The sequence below is a fragment of the Lytechinus pictus genome, chromosome 18 (assembly GCF_037042905.1).
Source record: "Lytechinus pictus isolate F3 Inbred chromosome 18, Lp3.0, whole genome shotgun sequence".
Taxonomy (NCBI): Eukaryota; Metazoa; Echinodermata; class Echinoidea; order Temnopleuroida; family Toxopneustidae; genus Lytechinus; species Lytechinus pictus.
In genome coordinates this window covers 21,186,015-21,212,814 of record NC_087262.1, presented here as the reverse complement: position 1 = coordinate 21,212,814, position 26,800 = coordinate 21,186,015, and the positions used below count along the sequence as shown (strand labels likewise).

At 35.4% G+C, this 26,800-nt stretch overlaps 1 protein-coding gene across 3 annotated transcripts in view; it reads left to right on the top strand.

Moving 5' to 3' along the window:
• LOC129282010 (uncharacterized) overlaps nt 1–21,580 on the top strand; it is a 45,473-nt gene extending 23,893 nt beyond the window's left edge. For 2 of the 3 annotated variants that reach the window (XM_064113365.1, XM_054917941.2), the window contains exons 17-33: nt 244–379; nt 3,755–3,868; nt 6,150–6,269; nt 6,723–6,839; nt 7,959–8,078; nt 9,059–9,175; nt 9,773–9,883; nt 10,391–10,507; nt 10,806–10,925; nt 11,998–12,114; nt 13,246–13,356; nt 13,933–14,052; nt 15,422–15,541; nt 16,161–16,280; nt 17,520–17,636; nt 19,633–19,755; nt 20,232–21,580. In XM_064113365.1, coding sequence (XP_063969435.1) covers nt 244–379; nt 3,755–3,868; nt 6,150–6,269; nt 6,723–6,839; nt 7,959–8,078; nt 9,059–9,175; nt 9,773–9,883; nt 10,391–10,507; nt 10,806–10,925; nt 11,998–12,114; nt 13,246–13,356; nt 13,933–14,052; nt 15,422–15,541; nt 16,161–16,280; nt 17,520–17,636; nt 19,633–19,755; nt 20,232–20,557 — 2,226 coding nt within the window. In that variant the 3' untranslated portion in view covers nt 20,558–21,580. The remainder of the gene's footprint in view (nt 1–243; nt 380–3,754; nt 3,869–6,149; nt 6,270–6,722; nt 6,840–7,958; nt 8,079–9,058; nt 9,176–9,772; nt 9,884–10,390; nt 10,508–10,805; nt 10,926–11,997; nt 12,115–13,245; nt 13,357–13,932; nt 14,053–15,421; nt 15,542–16,160; nt 16,281–17,519; nt 17,637–19,632; nt 19,756–20,231) is intronic. The other variant, XM_064113367.1, reaches the window with a different exon arrangement.
• Nucleotides 21,581–26,800: the final 5,220 nt, after the last annotated feature.

Below are 26,800 nucleotides of genomic sequence, written 5' to 3'. Positions count from 1 at the left end.
ACTTGAGTTAATGTACAGGAAGTTCAGTGATAGCGCCAAAGAATAGGGTTGGAAGGAAATGTTCATACTGTGCAGTCTCGGTAAAACATCCCAGTGGTCCAGAAACATGGTGTCACAGACACTCTTTGCTGATTTCTGGCCATTATTCAAAGGGGCTACTACAGAAGGGCAAGTTGCTTGCTGTGTATCCAGTTGGGTGTTATAGACAAATGTTGTTGATGGGTTTCCTTGTTTGATCATCAGGGGCAAGTGGACCTGACAAACGTACAGTGTACTCCAAACACCTACATCTGCTTTGATCTTCAAGAGAATCCTGCAGCATCCGTGCCTTTCACCCTTGGTGGACAAACCAGATTCTGCCAACTCCTACAGTGTGAGGGTATGTGTTCAGTCCATGCTTTATCATGCTTTGGGTGCTTTATTAAACAAGTTAAGTGTGACTAAACTTAAGTTAAGTCATACTTAACAGCAACACAGTTGTGTAATCTTTGTAAAAAAAGAAAAAATACATTTGTGCTAGCAATAAGGAGCCATATTCAGACATACATTCTAATTCTTATGGAATCAGTCACGTTAATGTGCTATTGTCTGACATTGTTATAGTCTGTCTTTTATGTATTTCACTTGGTATTTTCATGTTTCCCCTTCCACCCTGTGAATGTGCTGTGTAGTAATGTGAATATCTGTCATATGTTGATGTTTGTCTATCATTTATTATATTTTCTTTTGTCTCCCCTTTCAACCTGTCAATGTGCTGTATAGTAATGCAAATATTGGTCATATGTTAAAGTGTGTCTATTATTTATTACAATGGTTTCTAAAGGCCTGGGGCGGTATTCTGAAAACGTTCTTATCTACGTCACGTTCTCAAATTGGTATTCTGAAAACGTTCTTATCTTTTTCTTATCTTTTGTTCTTATCTTTTTCTTATCTTGCTTTCCATCGATGCTGAGCGCGTAAATTTATTATTCGCGCATATGATACAAAAGCGCGCTAAAAGATAAGAACAAAATAAAGATAAGTGGTATTCTGAAAACGTTCTTATCTTTTTTCTTTCTTATCTTTCACGATATTTATGATAATATTTAAGATAGCTAGAGGGTTATTACATCTTACAATGTCCGCCTCCTTTCTTGCTAAAAATCGATGGCCACTGGTAGTAACAAGTATTCCTCCCACCCTTTCTTTCATTCACCCTTTATTTTGTCTGTCTCTTATTTTTTCTATCCCTTTTTTCTTTCTTTCTTCTTTCGTACTGTCTTTCTCTATTTCATTTATTTATTTTCGCTTTTTCTTCCTTTCTATCTGTTTGTCTTTTTTTCCTTTCTTTCATTCTTCATTTTGTTTTAGTCTTTTAATATAGGGTATTTATATTGCGCACATATCCACCTTGTTAGGTGCTCAAGGCGCTCCTATATTACCCGGCTAAGCTAGGCGTTCATAGCGCACACAGCTTTTTAAGGAATTACTTCCTACCGGTACCCATTTACCTCACCTGGGTTGAGTGCAGCATCTTGTGGATCAGTTTCTTGCCGAAGGAAATTACGCCATGGCTGGGATTCGAACCCACGACCCTCTGTTTCAAAGTCCGAAGACTAATCCACTGGGCCACAACGCTCCACGCTTTTGAATCTTTTAACTTCTTCCTTATTTTTCTTTTGTGTTATTTTATTTATTCTTTATTTTTCTTTTTTTAAAATTGAATTTATTTCCTTTTTTATTTCTTTTGATTTTTTTAATTTTCTTTTAAGTTTTTTTTTTATAATTCTGTTTTTATTATACAAATTGAAATAAATCACAAAATTTACAAATGATTAATAGGTTTGCTTGCTTTCTTTCTTTCATTGTTTTCTGCTTTGATCCTTTTATTTTTTAAATTTCTGCTTCATTCTGACCCTTTTCTGTCTTCTTACTTACCTACTTACTTTCTTTCTTCCTGTTTTATTCTTATTCGTAACTGCTTTCTTCACCTTTTTTCTTTACTTTCTTTCTTTCTTTCTTTCTTTTGTGCACGTGTCTCGAAATGATCAGTCATTGCGTATAAAATGCCAATTTCGCGCAATGGGCCAGAAACAGTGTACGCGCAGCGCCCATGATATTCTCTTGACATAAGGAACGCTTCTATTGGTTAAACTGCCAATATAAAGCGCATTTTGATTGGTAATATCTTAAAAATGGGCGTGTTGAAGATAAGAAGGAGGCAGTCCTTACAGAGATAAAAACGCGTTAAGAAGATTTTCAGAATACCGATTTGCAATGATTTTAGCGTCTTCTTATCTCATTGAGATAAGAACAAAGATAAGAACAAAGATAAGAACGTTTTCAGAATACCACCCCTGGTCACACAGCCAGAACTTTGCTTGAGCATTCCTGGAACGGTGAAAAAATTCATCACCGCTCGTTACCATTCACCACCATTTAACAGATGTTGGCCCCAGTTAAGGCAAGGCTGTATATGCTCGGCCACCGCTGATGGTCCCTCCTACCGCTCCGAAAGTTTTGAGCTGCACAAAATATTGCAAGCGGTGAGCGGTAATTTTCCGCTCCGGCAAAGTTCACCACCGCTCCAACAAGGCCCAGTCAAAGTTTGGCACCGCTAGATGCAAGTTCTTGGACGCTTGGGTCCGCTAGGCCAACGCAGAAATCTTGAATGCTGGACCACCGCTGCATCACCAGCTTTGCCCGGGTGGTAATTAAACATTGCACAAACTTTGGTGGAGCGGTTGTAAGCATTTCACAAGCGGACACGGGATTGCTTGAACGGTGTCGGGCGTTGAAGCAGCGATCCATTGCAATGATGAACTTTGGTTTGGCATTGGTATGGAGGTGTGGGAGCGGACCAACTCTCACTACCGTTTAACCAACGCTAAAGCAACAGCGGTTTCAGCATTGCACCACTTAGGCAACCCTTGTGTTTTTAATTTTTTTCTCTGTTTTGCGCGATGACGAGCGTTGTCGAAATTTGGCCCGCTCTCCTTCCGTTCAAGGAAAGCTCCAACAAAGTTTGGGCGGTGTGACCAGGCCTTAATATGTCTCCCCTTGAATCATGTCAATGTGCCAGACAATAATCTGAATATTTCTTTGTGCTAAAATCAAATTTTAATTCATTACAATTGTTTGCTTTATAGTATGTCTATTATTTATTACAAGGTTTTTTCTTTGTAGCCCATTACCGTATGCATCTAAACCTTCATTAATGGTGGTACATGTAGGTGCGGACCCAGCTTGATTAGACACAGTCATTTCGGGGGCCATATTGCTTTTAAACAATACCCGGTCTCCCAAAACTATTGTATCTAACCCAGTGGAATCCATGCCTGGGTACATGTATTGAGAAACTAGAGGGATTTATTTATGATTGCCCCAATGCCTCCTTGTATCCTGTTAAAGTGCTGTGTAGTAATGTGAATATTTGTTTTTATGTGAAAGTCTGTCTATTATTTATTACAATGTTTTTCTTATATCTCCTCTTACTCCCTGGAAATGTGCTGTATCTGTCATATGTCAAAGTGTGTCTTATTATATATTGCAATGGGTTTTCATTATGCAGTCCCTTCGCCTTGTGCATCCAATCCTGTATGCTGTATAGGAATGTGAACATCTGACATATGTCAAAGTCTGTCCATCATTTACTTCAATGTGTTTTGTTTAATGTTTCCCCTCCCATCCTTTCAATGTGCTTTATAGTGTTGTGAACATCTTTCTTATGTCAAAATCTGTCTATTATATGTTGCAATGATTTTTCACTGTGCAGCCCCATCACCGTGTGCATCCAATCCATGTATTAATGGCGGTACATGTATTGAGCAGGGAGATGGATTCATCTGTAATTGTCCCGATGCTTGGGTTGGAATCCGATGTCAAACAGGTGAAAGAAACATTAACACTCTAACCTTGTTTCGATGAGACCACATTTCCTTGAATATGCATTATTTTAAACTGCTTATTTAAAAAGGTTCTTGTTCATGTAAACTTTGACACAGGGCCGAATGGATCCTGTATTTCATGGGTTAAATACATGATACAGCTTGTATATAACATGTGTTTCAAGAAACTTGCTTTCAATTGCAAATCTGGGCCCCGTCTTACAAAGAGTTACGATTGATCCAATTAATCGTAACTATGGAAATCCATCAGTGTCATAACTTTTTTATACAGGAAATTTGTGAAATGTCCTTTGTAAACAAACGAGACTTTGCTGGCTTTCCATAGTTTTGCAATTGATCGGATCAATTGCAACTCTTTGTAAGACGGGCCACAGATTTTGTTCCTAAAATGAAGTGAAACGGGGTGTCGGAGGGAAGTTGAGTTGCAATTGCATGTAAATTAGCTACAAATTTGCATTTGATCAAAGGACATACATTTGTTTTGTGGATTTACAGTTGATTAAGTGTTGAACAGAAATTTTCTTCTTGCTGATACAGCCTTGCTGATGCAGCCTCGCCTATGGATGGGTTCAGTGAGAGTATGATCAGATGGTTGGAAATTTTCAAACTGTGCTTTGGCTTATAGCATTCCCGCCATGTTAAACTACTATAAAATATTTGTGCATGTCATCAAACAAAAGAACACACAATAGTTGATCCTGAAGTGATGAGTACCTGTATGAAACAACCTCTGGATTAGTTTTATTCCATCAGTGATCGAGGGCAGATAGTGTCAGTGTGAAGAAGCCTATAGAGATAACATGGAGAAATTCATACTTCCATATAAACCAAAATACATGTGTTAACATTTTCATGCATTTAAATTTTTTTTAAATGTTTTTATATTGTAGTATGCAACATTCTGGTGTATATTTTTCATCTTGGGGTGTACATGAGTGTTAATTAATCACGATACATTTGTGCTGGTGAAGGCTTATTTTCAATGTCCATTTTTAATATATTAAGGAGGAAGGAATGGATTGAGTTGAATTGAATTCAAATTGAACTTTAATTCAAACACAATAGAATACAGGAAACCTTGATGACACAGTATCCGATACCCATATTGGTAAGGGCAATGCTACAGACACACCTGCAGACCGACCCTATACCGACCAATGATATATGCTACTTGAGATAATGTAGGCTTTACGTTGGTTTCATTGGTGTAACTGAAGCAGAACAAGAAAGCCAGCTTGCCTACTAAAGCACACACTCAAACAGAAGTACACATAAAGCTCCTTGAACGTTTACATGTATCTTCTGTAGAGGTGTTGTGACTCAGAGGACAAGTCTCTGGACCTTGTGCCGCAAGGTCTGGGGTCCATATCCCTCTGCAGCACTACAGCCCGAATTCACAAAGGTGGTTTCGAAAACCCATGGTTGAGTCCATGGTTTATGCAGATTTCCTGTATAAATTACGCTTATTTTACCGCGTATGTTGAAAAATTCCAATGCTGATGCGCGCGTTTGTCACAGGGCGCCAAATTGACGCCTGTTGCCGTGGTTATCCACGCTATTTTATTCATGAGTCAACTGTTTTGAATAATGAATCCACTCTTCAAACAGTGGACTAATTAATAAAATAGCGTATCTAACCATGGTAACAGGCGTCAATTTGGCGCACTGTGACAAAAGCGCGCATCAGCATTGGACATTTTTATACACGCGCTAAATTAAGCGTAATTTATACAGGAAATCTGCATAAACCATGGACTCAACCATGGGTTTTCAAAACCACCTTTGTGAATTCGGGCCTAAGTGTCTGTTGGCAAGGTGTTTGTCTCCATTCTCCACTCTCCATCCAGGTTTAGTAGATGGGTACCTGGTAGGAAGGAATTCCTTGAATGCGTGATCAGGGTAGCCCTGCTAAAGCTGGGGTAATGCAACTTGTCAAAAGTCTGTGCCTTGTCATTTAGCTGGAATCCCACAATAAGGATTCTATGCGTCTTTTTCATTGCAGCGTTCCTTCAGTCCCCATTTTTCCGTCTATGGTGACTCACAATTTGTGCAGCTTCTTGCAGAATTCCTGCGGAAATACGCGGCTCTTGCTTATGACAAGGTGCCTAATTGTGTACAGCATTTAGAAACTTTGTATTGCGCATTCTATAAATATTGCATGTTGTTGCTATTGATAGAGGGGATTTAGAATAAATACTGTGAATTGTTTATTCAATTACACATACATCAAGAAATAACTCCATTTTAAATTTTATTACGCAGTTAATCCCTGTTTTCCAAACAACTGTCTTAACGGAGGTATGTGTATTCCGGAGGATGATGGGACATTCCAATGTGTGTGTGTCAATGGCTACACAGGTTTCTTGTGTACTATACCTCCAGGTATTTCATTACTTTTCTTCTATTCATTTTTAAAAGCATTGTCGTTAATGTTGTTGAGCTTGAACGAAGAGTGCTCCACCAGATTGCCTAAAATGTATCACTTCATTGTTGTTTTCAGTTTAGAAAAACTTGATACTCTTTCTAAAGCAAGAAATGTGTGAAAAATACTTGTTTTCAATTTTATTGTCATTATTGTTATTGTCATCAATATCAGTATCATCACTATCAACATCATCATTATCACCATCATCATCACTATCCTCACCTATTCATGCCATTGAACAAGATATCGACAGGCTTTAATCTTTTAACTAGTTTGGTGTTCCATAACAAATGAAATCAATTTTAACAAGTTGTTGACTAATCATATTTCATTTTTTCCCGAACTTAGAATGATTTTAGATGTTAGTGAATCACCCCCTTGAAATTCTGTTCCGTTCGCACCCTTTGCAGATCCATGTAATTCTTTGCCTTGTTCCAATGGTGGGACTTGCAGTCGCATAGGACAAAGCACCTATTTCCTGTGTAACTGTCCGGTCGGTTACAGTGGTGCTACTTGCTTGAGCAGAGGTAAGAGAGCATTAAAGACCATGTACCAAGCCTTGATGTATACTTTAAAGTATATGGTGTACAAATGATTAGAAAGCTGGAAATGCAAAAAGAAGGAACCTGAAATTAAAAACAAATTTCTAAAGTGAATTGCATATCTGACAGGATTTAACAGTAAAGTGCCAGACAAGTAAAATCAAACTGTGATATATCATGCAAATTTATTTCATCAATTTAGAGTTTATAACGTGGCGAAGGTTTACGGTTCATCATGTGTAATGTGAAGAAGGGAAGGAAATACAGGCAGAAAGATTGAAATTGAAAGACGAGATAGGAGGAAAAGAGGAAATTAGAAGTATTCTTTCTTGAAAGTGAGTGAAGTCCTGAAAAGGACTGTAAACCAGTTGAGATGAGCTGAATATGGCTTGAGTAGCGATGGTTTGAGTTCACTTCATCCTGCTACTTCACAAACCATCGCTACTCAAGCCATATTCAGCTCATCTCATCTGGTTTACAGTCCTTTTCAGGACTTCACTCACTTTCAAGAAAGAATACTTCTAATTTCCTCTTTTCATCTTATCTCGTCTTTCAATTTTAATCTTTCTGCCAGTATTTCCTTCCCTTTTTCACATTACACATGGTGAACCGTAAACCTTCTCCACATTATAAACTCCACCATGCAAACCTACAAAAATCATTTAATTTAGAGTTTGTTGACGATTTTTTGACATTTTACATCTAGAGTTAGTGATTGCTACTATATTATGACATTGATATATACAGTTAATTTCATCCTTTGACTTAAAAGTATATTTTTGTCCATTATTGTTAGAGTTAATTAATTGTACGCACCTTCGACCAGCATTATCATGACATGGGGAATCACTTTTTACTTTCTACAGCAGTGTTTTTATTCAGTTACATCCATTGATTTTCGACTACCACCTCCATTTACTCTGTACACAATTGCACACGTATGTAAAAATCAACCAGTGGTTCCCAAAACCATAGTTTGACCCTTCTGACTTAGGAGACAATTGCTAATGCACTTTGACCTTTGACCTATTGGGAAGTACTATTATTTTGAGTTCTAGAGGAGTAGAGCTATTTACTGAAATAATCTGACCTTTGCCCTCACAGATCGATGCATACTAGAGTCTCCTTGTCTGAATGGAGCAACATGTCTTCCTGATATCAACTTGGCAACCTACCAGTGTATCTGTCAACAGGGATTTAAGGGCGTCAATTGCCAGTTCCCTGGTAAGTCAACACTTTCAAGATAATTTTTCAATCATTTCAAATTAATCCCTGACCTACCTGTACAATAAATCTTGATCTGCCCGAAGGGCCTTCTTTTCTCTGGGTTATATTTAAATTATATTTGAATCCTATTATTATTTTATATTATATATTATATTTCTATTATTTTCATTATAACTATTGTTAGTTATTACATTACTATTATTGTTAGTATAATTTTTGTTATCAGTATCATAAAACCCTTGCTAAACAAACTTTGAAGGGTTGGAATTAGCGTTTAGCCAGGGGGGGGGGGGGGTGGCTGTTGGTTGGTTGGTCTGCCCGTCTATCTATCTGACTCTGTCCATTGCAAATTTGCGGATCCAATTACTTCCTCAGTTCTTGCTCAAAGCTTGTGAGACCCAAATTGGCCTTTATGTGAAAATATGCAAAACGTATTTTTGTTTTAATATATTAGAAACTGGGTTGCCATGGTAATGCCACATTTTGGCAGTAAATCATGGAAAAAATGTGTGGAGCAAACTACTTACTCAGTTTTTCCCCAATGCTCATTAGACTTGCCTCTTCTATTTGTGAGTACATTCAATTTAGGTCAGCATACTCTTCCGCCCACTACACTCGGCATCAGACCAGTATTTTGATCACTTATTTCAGTCCTGCCATTTCTGCAGTTTTCAGATTCTCCCATTTCATCTTAATGGAAATGAAAATGACCAGATATGGTGGCTCAGTGGTAGAGTTCTTACCTCACAAAATGGAGATTGTGGGTTCCATCCCCAGCCAAGTCATACCAAAGACATTGTCACGTGCTCAGTGTATAAGAATGGCAAGGGTAACATTTTTAACATTATGCTGTGCACGTCCAACTAGGAGGATAGTAACATACAAGATAAAATGGCTTCCCTGGATTAATAAGAATTCTTATTGCTATGATTATTTTAGTAGCTCAATGAAAATTTCTCCTTTTTTGTCCAATGAAGATATCTGCTTTCCGAACCCATGCCAGAACCAAGGTACATGTTCTTCTGATGCTTCTGGACAGAGTTATACCTGTAACTGCCCTGCTGGATTCCAAGGGTTGAACTGCCAAACTGTAGGTAAGACATGCCATCTTATTTGGTCCATATTTTTCTTTGAAGATAGTATATAAACTCAGAACAGTATGCTTCCTCCTGACAAGAGAGAGAGAGAAATAAAATGAACATCCGATACATTAAGCACGTGAAATCACTTTCCGTCTCATACAATTTTGAGGCATGTATTCTACAACTTGATCATTTAGTACTCCCCATATCTGACCATTATGCCAGAAGTAAACCAGAGCATTACACCTAACCCTGAGGGTTGTTTCACAAAAGAGTTATGTGCCACTTACAGTCATGCATAAATACCAGCACGCCCTTGGTTTGTATTGCGCAATCTTATTGATTAATACGCAGTAGTGTGCATCCTCTTAGCATATTTTAACCAATGCGGTGTTGCCTTTTATACTACAGGTGAATGGGAACGTCACTTTTAACTCTTTTTAATAAACCCCCTCCCTTGGTTCTAAATCTTCACAGTATATTTTGCCGCACAGATGCCAGTTGACATTATACCAACTCACATCTTTCCATCATTGATATCTAATTAAATGAATTATTCTTGAAATGGTACACTACATTATGCTTATGATCATATTTCATTTATTCTAGATTTGTGTTTTGCGAGCCCATGTTCAAATGGGGGAACGTGTATATTGCAGGGTGATACAAGGTTTTGTCAGTGCTTGCCCCAATACAGTGGAGACCGTTGCCAATTCAATAGTAAGTATATAGTACATGTCAATAAAATGTGTCCTCCTTTTAATACTCTTAAAAGGAGATGATTGATTTGAAGAAAAAAATGGTCAGCTGTGTGGCTCTCTTTACAAATTATCATGTGCTATGTGGTGTAAAACTTTATTGGATTTGTAGTTAAAATAAGGTTTTTGAGCAATTTTGGGTCTAAAATGCACTTGCGTAATTCTGATTTGCGTGCTGTGGCATTGCAAAGTCTGTCTTAAAGTTATTGAAGACTTAACAGAAAAGTAATGAAACATTGTGGCACAAACTATCCATTTAATTAATCTACAATTTAATTGTTTAAAAGGTATGTTTTTTTTTTTGGGGGGGGGAGGGAAGTGAGCTGAAGCAGTCCCCCAGTCTTATTTTGTAGTTGTGACTGTTTATAGCAATGTAGTTGAATCCCTCTCTACCCGAGGAGTTTTCCTTCTGATCTCTTTCACATTGTAAAGGAATCTTAAATGTTATGAGAACATTGTTTTGTTTTAGATCCATGTCTGCCTAACCCTTGTGCAAATGGAGGGACATGTACGCTAGATTCATCAGGGCAGTTGCCTATTTGCCAATGTCTTCAAAGTTTTACTGGGCCGAGCTGTAGTGTTCCAAGTAAGTATCTTCTTCTTGTTCTTATTCTTTTTGTTCTACTAATCCTCCACTTCTTCCATTTTATTCTCTTTTCTTCTCCTTCTTTTTCTTCTTAATCTTTTCATTCTACTTCTTTGTCCACTTCTTCTTGTTCTCCTCCTCCATCTGCTCCTTTTTCTTCTCATTCTTTTTCTTGCTTTCCTTCTCTGTCTCCTCCTCTTCCCTGTCTTTATCCTCCTACTTCTTTTTACCGACATCCTTTAATATATATATAAGTTCTACCCCAATTTAAATCCTTGTTCTGTATCTTTACTCCCAGACCCTTGTGTGAATAACCCTTGTCAGAATGGAGGAATCTGTCAACCTTCACTTTCTGGTGCTTCCTATACCTGTGACTGTAATGACCTTCTCTGGACAGGACTCAACTGCAACACAGCAGGTAAGCATACATAGTGCTGGATGATATTATCAAAATTATGTGATATTAAAAAAAACTATTTAATATTTGATAATGGTTTTGTGATTTTGTTGATTTATTGCGATAATATGATATGCCCAAAATATTCATTATGAAATGTTGATTACTGTTTATACTTTATTGACCACAAATGTTGCACTGTATTGCTTTAAATCAACTCAAAACTTCTTAAGTTGGTACCTAAATGCCTAGTCTTCATGGATAAGCACCAAGTCTTACTCTCATTTCACCGTCCCTTCTCTCACAGAATCGCAGCTTTTAATGAATGTATACAATGAAGTTTTAAACTCGGCAATATATCTTAAGGATATAATGTGTTATCAGGGATATTTTGCTGGTGATATTCAACAAATTGAAATCAAATATCGACCAGCACTACGTATACATTGATAAACAAGTACATCTTTGTTGGTATGATCAAATTTGTATGCCTCAAAGTGCCTGAAGCATTACGTTTTAGGGATGTCTGTCCCATTTTCTTTCTTGCCATAGCTAAAGTACTATTTAATTGATCAAATTCACCCTTGGTTAATGACAATGATCTTGTAAGTTTTCAGGGCTTCAAGGTCAAAGGTTATAGGTCATGTAGGTCATTAGATGCAAAGGAATTCCTTGTTCTCGCAATAACTGAAGAACTGTTTTAGGGATCATTCTCAATTTTGATTCTTGTTTGCGTAATAGAGAGACAATTGTCTGATTATATGAGGTCAGAGGGCACAATGGTTATTATATACCTTTGAATATATTCTTGCAATAACTGAAATACCATTTTAGCAATCAATGTCAAATTTTTCTCCAGATGCTTATGTAAGTGAGGATGATCCAATTAGAGTTTGGGGTCAAAAGGTCAGAGGGCAAAGAGGACGTTCTTTGAAAATGTAAAAGTTACACAGTATAAAAAGAATATTTTTTGTTTTGTAATGGTGGAGGCATGAATTTCAGCTATGTGCAGTCAAGGATATATGTAGTTCATGCAACAGCAGATGAGTAAACCATGAGTTTGGTGATTATGTGACTCTTCTTCTTTTTACAGTTATCTGTGTAGTACTTCCTTGTCTTAATGGAGGTACCTGTATCCCATCTCTTGATGGAACAACCTTTTCATGTCAGTGTCCTGTCGGGTATGGAGGAAACCTGTGCAGCATAAGTCGTAAGAGAGAGCTTCTTTTCAATAGAACTTTCACTAGTTCGCTGTAAAAATAATATTCTAGATTACCTTGATTTTGCATTTGTTCATTCCCCTAATTTGTCTGAATTTTCATCAGAGATATCGAACAAAAAAATCGATTGGAAGACTTAATATGAAAGGAAAAATGGAATTGGTACAGGGACCATTTGCACTGAAAATGGTGTACAGTATATGTTTGCTGTTACTAAATGGTCCAGTCATAATAATAATAATAATATTAATTTTAGTAATGTAAGTACCATTATTTCAAAAGTAGTAATGGTACTCATATTACTACGACTCCTGTTACTTGTACTTCTAATATTTGTATTACTTGTTTAACTATTACTGTTAGTTCTAATGTAAAAGGAATACTATATTTTTCCATCTTGTTATTCTTGTTCTTGCAGTGGCTGTTATTCTCCCTCTGTGCTTTCATCTTCTTTTGGGGTCTTCTTATTCTTCTTCTGCTGCTGCTTCTTCTTCGTCGTCGTCTTTGTCCTCTTCTTCATCTCCATTCTTTCTCCTCCTTCTTCTTCCTGTTCAAATTCATAATTTTGTCATATTCTTTCTCCTTATTTTTCTTCTTTGTTTCTTTATTTCTTTCTTTATTCATTTTCTTTTGCTATTTCTTTCTTTTTCACTTTTGTAAATTTTTCTTTTGTTCTTTTCTATTTATATTTTCATTCTTTCTTTTTTAATTTTTCTCTCCTTTCATTATATATCCTGTTACTCTTATTTCTTTTTCTTCTTCTTCTTCTGCTCCTCCTTCTTCTTCATCATCTCCATTCTTTCTCCTTCTTCCTGATCAAATTCATAATTTTGTCATATTCCTTCTCCTTATTTTTCTTCTATGTTTATTTCTTTGTTTATTCATTTTCTTTTGATATTTCTTTCTTTTTTTCTTTCGTAAATTTTTCTTTTGTTCTTTTTTATTTATATTTTCATTCTTTCATTTTTAATTTTTCTCTCCTTTCATTATATTTCCTGTTACCCTTATTTCTTCTTCCTTTTCTCACCTCTTTGTCTTCTTTTACCCCTTCCTCCTCCTTACGGTCTTTCCTCTCCTCATTTTCTCCTGTTTTTAAATTTGTCATTCTCATTTTCTCTCAGTGCCATGCAACTCCAACCCCTGCTCTAATGGAGGAACATGTTTCAGTGATGGCAATACATTCAGTTGCGCTTGTCCTTCGGGTTTCCTGGGTGACAGGTGTGATATTTCAAGTAAGTCTTCAGCAATTTCTCATTGATGCATTATACCATGCATGTGTGAGTGTGCTATTGTAGACATAAATACTATCACCAATGTGATATTAAAATTTGAAAACACTTTAAAAAATTAATATTTTTAACAAATAGAGGACAGAATCGAGGAAAATGGAAAATGCAACATTTTGAAATATGCATATGAATGCAAAATTGAAAATCTTATAAAAAACAAAATATTTTATCAACATTGATTTCTACTATTATGGTAAGGATATAGGTTCCTGAAGTTTCAAAAGAATAATGTGAGCCATAATTTCTTTCAATGGTGTTAATATAGTGACTTTCATTAGAAAGAACAATTTTCTTTCAGTTTTTAATGCATCTTGAAGTCATTAAAAAATCAATCTCTCAAGCTTTCAAACACAACTAAAAACATTTCTTATCAATGTTCTTAATTTCCTTCATAATGCAAAATAAGCACCTTGAGCAATCCACAGAGTGGATTTGGCATTGTCAATATATTATTAATATGATTATCTTTTTGTGCTTTGTACAAGTCAGCTAACTGAACATTTAAATTATTTTGGTCAGATCCTTGTCAGCCGAACCCCTGTGTAAACGGAGGTGTATGTGGCGTTACATCACAGGGCCTTCAGTTCACCTGTACTTGCCCCAGCTCAAGATACTTTGGTCCAACGTGTAATTTACAAGGTGGGTTTTTCCGGATAGAAAGCCCTGTATTCTGAAGTCAGGTTTAACTTAGACCATGGTCTAACTCTGTGCTAAAATTATGGGAAGCCAAAAGTGTCAAAATTTTTATTATGTTGTATGTTTCTTATATTTACTGTGCTCTTTCCTGATTTTTCAATGGTGAAGACAATCATTTATTTATACTTCCTAGACAATTATGAATGATTTGAGAGCCAAATGAGCTGAAATATGATATCTCTACAGTTAGTGATTTATGTAACAATTGGCTATCCATACTTAAACCACAACTTTAAACCTGAGTTTAAGTTAAACCTGACTACAGAATACGGGCCTTTTCGGCCTTTTTCTCATGCCATCTTCCAATCTCTCTCTCTTCCTCTCTCACTTACTTTCCCCCTTCCCCTCGCGTTATCTTTCCCACTCACTCAGAGTTTACAACTATCAAGGTACCTTGTTAAAAGTCGGAGTCACGTATCTCATGCAGGAATCCCGCAAGTGGCCTTTCATTCCCAATTCTGACCCTTCATCATAGACAAAATAATGGGGAATGCAGCAAGAGAGCCGCTATGAAAAGATGCAAAGTGTCTCATTAATGGGATTCCTGCTAGAGCATGCGGCAAAGACTTTTGACGAGGTACCCTAGTGTAACTACAGGGCAATTCCATAAAATATGTACGTCCGACCCCTTTTATGTGGGACCTTCATGAATTTTTTTGTCTCTGATTTCTTGTACTTTTGACAGTCTGTATGTTCTCAAAGGGCCATGACTTGGTCAGTTTATGAAGTGAAGTTAGACTTGAGAAAAATAGGGGTCAGATGTACAAAAAAGTTGATAATTTTATGGAATTGCCCTACATTTATTGGACATGAGTGGATTTAAATCTACATTCTTGTGGGGATGGCGTTTAAGGAAATATTCTTTGAGAGAATACTTCACTGATAGTATAAATGCCTCTCGCCGTTTTTTCTTTACTATATTTTGTTTTTACTGTATTCATACAAAGACAATACATGATGTAATTCCAGATTGTTTTTAGCATCTGCAGCAATCGAACGTTAGAATGTATTCCTAGTCAAGAGACTTTTTAACTAAGCCATTGCAAGCGTAGGAGGGGATTTTTCTTGGAATGGGAACAATGAGGTGTCATATTCCATTGTATAGAACACAGAAGATCAAATAATTTGAACAAAAATAATATGGTCTTCACTGTTGAAGTTTTACTTCCTGTTATAATTCACAGTGTTCCATTTGGAAGTAAATATCATGTTGTAAGGAATTAAAAAAAGCCTCAGGGAATGTTTCACTCTTAAAGTCATGACCAGTGAATTGGAACAATTCTTTTTTTTATTCAATTTTTTTTATCATCAGATGGTTGCAGTCCAGAAAATCCATGCCAAAATCAAGGTGCCTGCAGTGCTACTGATTTCTTGGGCAATTATATTTGCACCTGCCCCCAAGGGTGGTCTGGTGTAATTTGCCAAATATTAGGTAAGGGTCTCACTTATCTTTGATAAATACAGATAATGTAATGAAGACAATGACAAGGATGATGATGGTGAAATAATTGTTATGAAGATAAGATAATGATTGTGAAAATGATGATGATGCTGCTGCTGAAGATGATGATGTTTGTGACTATTAAGATGATGATGATAAAGGAGATGAGTATGTTGATGGTGTTGAAGATGATGATGATGACGATGCTAAGAATAATGACTATGATGATGATGAGTTTCATGCTGATGATGATGCTTAAGACGATGGCGATGATGTTGATGCTGAAGATGTGATGATGCTAGGAATAATGACAATGATGATATTAATGCTTAGAACAACGATGATGATGATAATAATGATGACCCGCAAGATGATGATGATGATGATGATAATGGTGGTGATGTCAATGACAATAATGATGGGTGTAAATGGAGATATTTATGGTGACCAAGATGACCGTAAAGATCATGTTTAATGTCAATGTCTTGAGGCAATTTTCATCATTAATCTGTATCATAAATATGATACAGATTAACTAATTGAATATGCTTGCGATTCATTTGTATACTACCTACAAATGAATTTTTCAACATTTTCAATGTGTTGACAGATCCCTGTGGCGTAAACCCTTGCCTGTTTGGTGGGCAGTGTTTTGATGATCCTTCGCGAGCAAGTGGATTCAGATGCGTGTGTACATCTGGATACACAGGAGAAACATGTAACCTGATTGGTGAGTTCATGGTTATTCAATGCTTTGCCCTCTTTTAGAAGTTTCTTAAAGGCTTTTTAATAAGCTTCCTTCATTAGATTTGAGACTAATTGATTTTTTTTTTAGTAATCTTAATTTGATACTACAATATGAATCAAAGTCTTAGCAGAAGTGCGAGAAGCTTACTGGCTTATACAAAACTAATGCAAAAGTGAGAATGTGCCTTATGTATTCTTGTTTGATGTTTGATATATTGAAATATATTTTCTGTGTGCATGCCCTGTTTGATTTAGAAAGCTTGAATAATACAGCACTTCTTCTGTAATGTTATCAATTTTTATGCCACCTTGTATGGTAGAGTAATTGAAACACTGTTTCCTTTTCATATTTTACAGTAATATTCTGGTATGAAATAATATTGTTTTTATAACTTTAGTGTCTTGTTGTAGAGGTTCATTTTATACATACCATGTGTTCTTGCTTGGAAGATAGATGTATGTTTTAGTGTGGAAATCTTTTCTATTTATTAAATTTAATTATACGTATAAGGTAATGTAAGAGATACTGTAGATCAAGAATGACCTATTGTATTGCATTTTATTGTATTGTATTAAGACACTTTGCTTCTGCTGTCTTAAAGATTTCATTAGTGGAGAAAGCAAGACTATCTTGTTCTGTTTATACTTTGTGAAGCTAATTGAACTTCAGTTTATAGTAGTTATTGATGAGAGCTTATATATTTCACATTAACATTAAAAAAGTATTTTCATATTTACTTTGAGATTGTATTGAGCTTTAAGGTCTGTAAAGTTGTACTCTCAGTATTAGCTATTGTATTGTTTGGAAACATTGTAGTTTTGGTCTTTGTATATATTGATAGTAGATTTAAACAGGGCTAAGCACTTTCTATTTCTACTTTGAGAAAATATTGAACTTCAGGAGCTGATAGTTAATTGTGTACACCGGTAGGTATGATCTACTTTTTCTGACACTCATTTGTTCAATAGCTTTAGAATTTGCTGATAGAATTAAGACATCTAGCCTATTTCCTTTTTGAAGATGTGGTATTTCATGAGAGATCCCTTACAATGAAGACCTGTAGAAAATGTTGTAGGCTAAAGTTATAAATGAGCAATTGTAGTTTTCTGATTCTTTGTATACAAAACTTTTGCTGAGCTACTTGCTTAGCTTTGCGGCAGCATGTCTAAGTAGACCTTGAGTAGCACTAACTGCTCTCTGTCCATACGATCACTCTAATAGACCTTTGCAGTGCAACGCCCTGCTACAATGGAGGAACATGTACGTTAATGAGTGGAAGCAATGACTATGACTGTACCTGCTTGGAAGGGTACTATGGAGACCAGTGTCACTTGCGTCGTAAGTTCAAAAGTCATGGGGTCAAGGGTCGAGTGTGCATGTGATCTCATCATTCATCCATCCTCCATCCATATTTAGTTTTACCCATCTTTCATTATGCCATGATTCATATCTCATTCATGGTACTTTCTTTGCTTTTGTCTTTTTACTTGAGTTTTTAAAAATTAGTTTCATGCAAGCTAACATACTAACACACTCTGGCTGTTGGAATGTATTTTCTAGCTGTTTGCTATTTGTTTATTTCAGCTCACCATTTTATCATGAAAATTGCATGTCTTTTGTTTTGTTTATGATATAATATTTTAGCATGTATTATCTTTTTTTTTCATAATTTGTTTCAATTCTTCATGTGAATTACACATTTGGGGGATGTCTTTTTTTTAATTGTGTGTATTAAACAATCAATTAAAACAATGCTAATTCCACTTGTTCAGGGAGGAATTAATCACTGTTTCACTTGACAATGAGGAGATAATTGGAATATTTCATATAGTAAAATACGAAAGAAATAGTGAGTGGATGACGTCATCACTCTCCTCATTTGCATACCGACCAGGATGTGCATATAACTGTTTTGTGAAATTGAGTGAAACTTTAACATGTCATAATTGTCCTATTTTACATCCGATTTTGATGAAATTTTCAGTGCTGTGCTTGTTGGATTTTTCTCTATTTATTCAAAAATCAATTTTTTGTTGGGGTGGACTTGTCCTTTAAGGGTACCACCCAAAATAAACATACCCACCATTTTTACCACTAAATGGATCTTTGCACCTCTTTTTCACACCTCATCTCCATCTGCCCCTCATCACCTGTCCCTCATGTTACTATGCTCCATCTGCATCCATACACAATTAGGTTTATTTTCATTTGGTCCAATGCCGATTCGTCCAATTGCCAACTCGTCTACTATCATTTGGTCTACCATCAGTTCGTCAAATATCCACGTGGTCTAATTGCCATTTTGTAAACTCACCATATTGTTTAATAACCAGTTGGTCCAGTAGCCATTTAGTCCATGTACCATTTGGTCTAATTAGTCTAAGGGGGTGTTGCAAGAAAATATTTGCAATCAATCGCAAATATTCCGTTGCAATGTTACAATTGATTGATCACTTTCAACTGTAGCAAATCAGATTACAGTCCTTGTTTCAAGAAGCAGATTAGCAATCAATCACAAATTTACAATTAATTGCATGGCATATGCTTGATTTCGGGAACAAAAATAGACTTGCAATTGATCGTAAGTTTCTTGCAATGCCCCATAAGTGTAAATTGACAAAACGAATGAAAATAAAACGAATATTAGACCAACTGGTTATGAGACGAAATTGTCATAGATGAACCTGTGATTAGACGAAGTGATAATTGGACCAAATGGTTATTAGACAAAATGTTGATGGACAGAATGGCATAAGACTAAATTAAGGTAGACCATGTGGTAAGTGGATGAGTTGGCAGTGGACGAATTGGCAATTGACCCACAATTACCTGCTCATCATAAACCTGCAATGTACTCATGAATAATCATTACTCTATATTGATATCCTACATTACATCATTATCTATTCCTCTAATCATTAAGAATGACAGATTGCAGGTATGTTCTTCAATTTAATAACATCATAGTTTCCATTTATTGCTAAGTAACTTTTATGGAATATGATACATCTCTAAGTAATGATAATATTAAAAACAGCAATGATGGTATATATTATAATAATAATTCTATAATGTTGATGATCATGATAATAGTAAAAATAATGAAAATAAAAGTGATATTGATAATGATAATACTGAGGACCCTTGTCTGTTATTTGAATCTTCCCTATATGATATATGATGCATATTATTAGTAATCATTATTACTGTTATTGTTAGTATAAGTATTATTATTATTACTATTATTATAATTTCTATCATTATTATTAGTGTTACTATTGTTATCATTATCATGTTATAAATCTTTTTGAAATGAACTTTTTTCTTCACCTAGATCCATGCAATCCCAACCCTTGTCTAAATGGTGGTGTGTGTAATTCCAATACAAACACCGAACCAGCCACTTACACATGTACATGCTTGACAGACTTCACTGGTACTAACTGTGAAACCAATGGTAAGTTTCACCAAAAATCACTAGAGGCACATTTTATAAAGAGTTACAGTTATGGTAACTTTGTCATTGTTGTTACTACCATGGAAACCTCGACTGATTGGCTGCTAAGCCCTGTTACCATGGCGGTTACAATAATGGCAGCGTTGTGATAGCTTTAAGTCTCTGTGATATGGGCTCCTGTAGTTGGGTCAATAATACACATAATAGTATAGAAAATTTGTGACCATGTCCAGTAGGAATTCTTAAAGCATCTTTTCTTCACTAATCCTGTCATTTTAGCATAGACAAACTAGCAGGGAATGTGATAATGCCACTTGAAGACACTAAAATGATAAAAGGTGTGGCACAGAACATTTTTATTAGTCAGGAAAAATTTGAGCAAATTAATTAAAGTTGTAAATTGCCTGGTAATATTTTTAATGTATCTTTCCATTGTAATTTAAGTAATCATTTGTATTCTCCATTTATATTATCAGAGCTGATTTGTCCCATTCCAAGTCAATTGAAGTGTTCGAACGGTGATTGTGTCGATGGACAGCGCTGCAACATTTTTGTGGATTGCCCAGATGACTCAGATGAAACAAGCTGCCCCTTCCCATGTCAAAGTGGAATGTTCCAGTGTACCTCCATCCTGCGGTGTATCTCCTCATTGCTTGTCTGTGACGGGATAAACCATTGCCAGGACGGGTCGGATGAGGGACAAGTTTGTAAGTATTTGTCAGTTCTTTTTTTAAAATACATCCTTAATGAATATCCTAATCACTTTCAGAAATCATCTATGTCATGTTTTAAATTGTTTTGATGTCATTTGGGACATCGTTTACCCAAGGGTGGGGGGGGGGGATCAATGTTTGTTGTCCCTTCAATCATACCCAAATTACAGTATAATCCTAGCTGTTGGTTCATGTACGTCAGACATCACATTTGAATATAAAAAGCAAATCCAATCTTATCAGGTTTCACAAAAATGGAAGGGAAAATGTAGCGTTATACCATTTCATGAATGGAAAAATAATTGTACAAAAGGCTGATGATGGACTTACTTCCAATGGGGTGAATATAAAAAGGTTTAAACTGGTAATGAGTCAAATTCTAGCTTTCAGAGGCATGTTGCAAAAGAGTTGCATTAAAATGTAAGTTTACTTTGGACCAATCAGACGTGAGTATTAGTGACATGTGATTGAGTTGTGTTTAATTACAGCTCTTCCTGCAATGGGACCCAGATGTAAAATCATACATCAGGGAGCATTTCATGCAACAAATAATCACTGATATTCAATGAAAACCATTATAAGCTACTTAAATCATTGCATCTGATTGGCTCAGGGTGACTTTGTCAGGGTAAATCATTTACAAAAATGCTTAATGAAACATTTAGTAGAAAAAAGAAAGGAAAATAAAGAAGAAGAATTTGAATTTCCACAAAGAAGAAACTGTCATGCTTCTTTTTGAGGATGAGAATTTTCCCATCATGTGGTAATTAAAAATGGGTGTAGCAACTGATAAATGCAGAAATACTTGTATTTTGACTCAAATACATGTACCAGCTTTCAGATGATGTACATATAACATAGATTTTGAATTTTAAAAATAGCAAATACGTCTTTTCAGGATAGAAAAGAGAAGGGTATACAAAGAAGTAGTATCAGTTCCAAATAGTAAAAGAATTCCATGCTTCGGGTGAAATGATATTTTCTCACCATGTGGTAATTGTAAATAGGTGTGGCAACAGAAAATTAGACATATTACAACTTAAATCCTAGCTTACAGATGTTGTAATGTAGATTTAAAAAAAAAAGGTGCAAATCAAGAGTCTTGTCAGGAGAAAGAAAAAAAAAGCAATATAATTTTAATATGAAATTGTGTGTCCTAAAACAGGTACATGTATCATGTGAAGGATTTAAAATAAAGAATGTGTTTTATTGGATACATTTAAAGATTCTATATCAAAATATATGTGTTTGTATGAAACCCCCTTCTAAAGCATGGAATAGGCTAAAAATTTCAGGATCAGGACTCCATTGCATAAAAATTACCATTATAATAACTTTTGTCATTCAATGGTAACTATCATGGAATCCTTGATTTTGATTGGCTGTTGATCATTGTTACCATGGTATACAAATAATGAATGTTTATGAGTGCAATGGACAGAATACTTCATGAGGTGAAAGATGAAATGATCCATTCAACGAGGCGTAGCCGAGTTGAATGGATCATTATTTCATCTTTCACCGAATGAAGTATTCTGTCCATTGCACGAATGAAAAAACATTCATCATTTGGTTTACATGTATGACACCTAAAAATTGATTTTTTTTTTTTCATATGAAATTTTTGAATTACGATGCAAAACATGCTCATGCAGTGCGAGTTTAGTCTGTTGATTGTTATGTTATTACAACGTGCGCACTGCTGGTGCCTGCATGAACTGCAGCTGAAGTATGAGCTGCAGTCTCGGTGCGCGCGTGCAATGGACAAAATCGTATGGATCCAAAATTGCCAGATGAATGGATCCAAAATTGCACGGTTGATGACGTCATTGCAAAATGGGCTGAATGAACGATATCAAACAACCAATCAAATCACAAGGATCTATCTAGGTGTCATATAATAGTTACCATTTGATGGCAAAGTTACCATAATAGCAACTTTTATGCAATGGGCCCTGTAGCTGTCTGATATCCAACTTTCAAATTTGTAAAATAAGTGCTGAAAGGGTTATTTTTAAAATACAAACATTTTACTGAGATGCCAAATTCTAACAGTATGCAAAATTTGAATTCTAATGGCTGTAAATACATTTAATGACCATTACAATTTTGTAATACTGAAAGTTTAGAATTTTAGTATAGTTCACATTACTGACCCTTTCCCCAAGTTATAAATAGTTGTCATACATTTATTTAAAGTACAAGTACTGATTTAGTATTTCATTATTGTTGTTGAGAGTTGGAGTGTAGATTAAACAAGATGAGGTAAATTGTCTGAATTGAAATGTTTAAAGTTTTAAAGATATGTTTATACTGGTAAGATCTACCTGTACATATGTAGCCTAGCACTTTATTCACTTGATTTTATCATTGTTTGTGTTTTTTATCTAAGTTATATTGTAAAATGTGCATTTATTATGAAATGATTTGTATATAGTATATATTTTATATGTGCTTTTTAAGGCAAATAAAGAACATTTGAATTGATTTGAACTTAAGAGCTATTCCAAATGCTGCTGAAAAATGTGCAGTTATAAATTATGGAATATGATTACCTTCCTCAAGCTAGTTTAAGTCCATAAAGTACACTACTTGCTATGTTTGTGATATGTTTAAAAATGTACTTTAAATTGATTACTGCAAGAATTTGCATATTTATACTAAAGATAGATGTACATTTTGCAAATTATGCTCACATGATGTATTCCACTGGACAATGCGTTAAAGAGAATGGGAGAGATAGAGACAAAGAAAGGAGCAAGAGAGATAAAGAGAGAGAGGAGTGAACACGAGAAAACAGCATGTATATATGTTTTTGCATTATTTTGTACAACAGTATCTTTGTATTTGGTGTCATTGTATAGTACCGTAAATGGAAATGGATAAAAAAATTCTGAATTTGAGTTACATGTACATATTTTAAAATGTAGCAAAGAAAGTGAAGATGAATTGAATGGAAAAGGTTTTATTGTTACCGCACTTCTCAGCCAAAAGGCTGCATTGTGTACAATTTACAGGTTTACATTCAAAGCAGTACAACTGGTTAAAAAAAAACATCAAAGATGAAATAGCTACTGAATATAGAGAATGAACGCACATACTAAAAGGAAAAGGTAAAGTGAAAAGTAAAAACTGAAAAGTGGTGGTGGTGGATGCATTTTCCTGATTTAAAAAGAAAGAGTAACAAGATTGAAATAGGTGACAAAAATAAGGAGCCCGGGGACCAGCGAGCAGTCAGATTCAATGCACAGTTCCAGTCAAGAATCATTGAACCATTACAATTATGAATCATTACAATGAGGTATTGTAAAAACAAAACTTTAAATATAATATAGAAAATACTAGTAATGCTGCTACTAAAACCAGTATATCAATGTAATGTAGCACATGCAGGGGCGGCGGAAGCCAAAGATTTTAGGGGGGGACCACCAAAAATTTTTGACAAGCAAAAAAAAAAAAAAAAAGGTTATCAACCAAAAATTTTAGGGGGGGACGCAAGAAAAAAAATTGACAAGCAAAAAAAAAAAAGGTTATCAACAATAAATTTAGAGGGGGATCATCCCCCCATCTCAAATGAAGGGGGGGGGACACGTCCCCCCCGCTTCCGCCGCCTATGAGCACATGGCCTATTGTGGAAATAGATTCTAATACCTCCATGTGCTTTGGAAGAAAAGATAATAATATAGGGTATTTATATTGTGCACATATCCACCTTGTTAGGTGCTCAAGGCGCTCCTATATTACCCGGCTAAGCTAGGCGTTCATAGCGCACACATCTTTTTAAGGAATTACTTCCTACCGGTACCCATTTACCTCACCTGGGTTGAATGCAGCACATTGTGGATCAGTTTCTTGCCGAAGGAAATTACGCTATGGCTGGGATTCGAACCCACGACCCTCTGTTTCAAAGTCCAAAGACTAATCCACTGGGCCACAACGCTCCATAAGGAAAGTGAAGCTACTCAAATGTATTAGTGTGCTATATACTCATACAAAAGAGATACAGCTTTAATGTTTGGTATTCTGGGAAAAGGGGAAGAAGAAAAGAGTTTGCCTAATACCTCATGTCGCATGACACTGAGTAACGATCATGATTGTCTGAGTTGAAATACTCAAGTCTTAAAGTGTAAGAGTTTGTCTTTGAGTTGATACTTCAGCTCCCACTGTTTTGACGCCAAATCCCTTCCAAACAATCAACAAAAAAGAGAATGGTGTTGCAGAGAATCATCTAGTATCCAGCTGAGAGTTGGTATAGCTTGATAATTTAAAAGGAGGCAAAGATGGTTATCATGTGGACCAAGCTTTGGTTCTTGCTATCGCAAAGTGGGAACTTTATGTTGGAAAGTTCTTTGTAGAATGCAGACTTATAATAATTTATCGGGCTTTGTATCTCCTCGAGATTGTCAGTTTGCATCAAAACCATTCAGTTGATGTGAACTTTGTTGAACTTAACCTTTTTTTTAAAGTGTTTTCTGACATACCAAAGAAAACTTATCAAGAAAAGGCTGTCTTGTGATGAAGAACAAGTTTTGTTGGTAATCTTCATTATCTTTGTCCTGTATGTATATATGTCAATTTTATATTGTTTGAATAGATTAATAATATCAACTCTGTTTGCCTGTAAATAATCCCACTATACATGTATAGGGCCTATATATGACATAGATTAAAAGTTCATTAGAAATCTAGGACTTCCTTACATGTATGCTCTTTTAAAAGAATAATGCCCACTGATGTACCTAATTGGAAACTGTGAGACTGCCCTCTAGTGTTCTAACTCAGCATAAGATCTTTGAGTACTGATATTGATTTATTGTTGTTTTGATGACGAACAGAGCAATCACTCAATAAGAAAATGCCTGACTATTACTCTATAGAATGAATGCATGAAATGGAATTCACATAAAGTAAGGTTGAAAAATATCCTTTTAGACTTTTACATAGTCCAAGTTAAAGTGAAAATATTATTATTGAAATTGAATCAGTTAAAAATGATGTTTATTGTTAATGCTTTTTGTTGCTTTTTTTTTTTTTTACAGTAAAGGTTTTGATAAACAATTTTTTTTAGTTTAATCTTATGTCATCTCTATAGATGTTGCAACACGACTATTGATCATTCTTTACTTTTTCTTTTCTCAAAAGCTATGATATATTGATATATATTTTTGAATTCTTGATACTCCTTTTCTGTTGAACTTCAACCAATTGATTTCTGAAAATGAACTTTAATATCATCCTCGCTTGCAAAGGATTGAAAAAGAGCAAACACTAACTGTCATCGTGTATGATTGTTCCTGTCCATTTAGTAAACAATTGTGTCTCTTTCTTGAGCATTCAACCACAATCCGTGATTGTTTTGAGGTGAGTGCCCTATGGTACGCACTATGAATATCCTTCTTCCGAATGGAAGACAATATAAATCAATAAATGCCAAGTTGACCCATACACACTTCCGTAAAACCTTATTGAAAATCTGAATAGTCAGTGTATTTTTTAAGGACAGCTTTTAAAGTCCCTTTTAAGAAAGTCCTCGCCACACTACATGTAGATCAAATACTAGCATTACTTTTTGATGATGTACAGTATCTTTCCTTGTTTGCTAGTAGGATGATCAAAACTCCTCTTCTATCGTATATCTATTTGATTTTAAAAATAAATGAATATTTCCTTCTTTTGAATAAAGATTAAAAGAGTTTCTACGCAAAGAGAGCTGTGTTAAACAATAACGATAAAACTGGAGGAGATTTATTTGCCTTTATTGTTTTTACATGTCAACTTACAGTGAAATTCTAGGAAAGAGACTGCACAAAAGACCTAAACATTTTCTTTAATCCTGAACTTATTAATGTATCAAACTTCTAGCTGTTATACCCAATTAATATGAAAAGGTAAAGCCTCAGATTTATTGTAATTTTCTCCAAGTATGGTTGTTCTGTCATTTCACTGATTTTAAGGATAATTGTTTTATTATCATCAGGCTCAAAAGGGGATCACCTGTACCATATACTTTTAGAAGTGAAACACCCTTTATTGAATTAATCTCTTGTAATGAGTATACTCTCTTTTTTATGGTGATGACATCATACTGCACTTTGTTTCAAAGTTTTTGGAAGAATTCATAAAGAAGGGTTAACATTTTGCAACTGCCCTTGGGTTGGAAAAGATCTGTCACAGTGCACCCCATGGTGTAGCATTCCCCTCCTATTCAGACTCAGCCTATTGTTTCCCCATCCTCAATGGGAAAAAGAAAGGGACAACTTGGTGCGCTCACACGCTCCACTGTTTGGGAACTTCCATTGGAAGTTGTGTCTACTTAGCCAACCGTTCTTTCC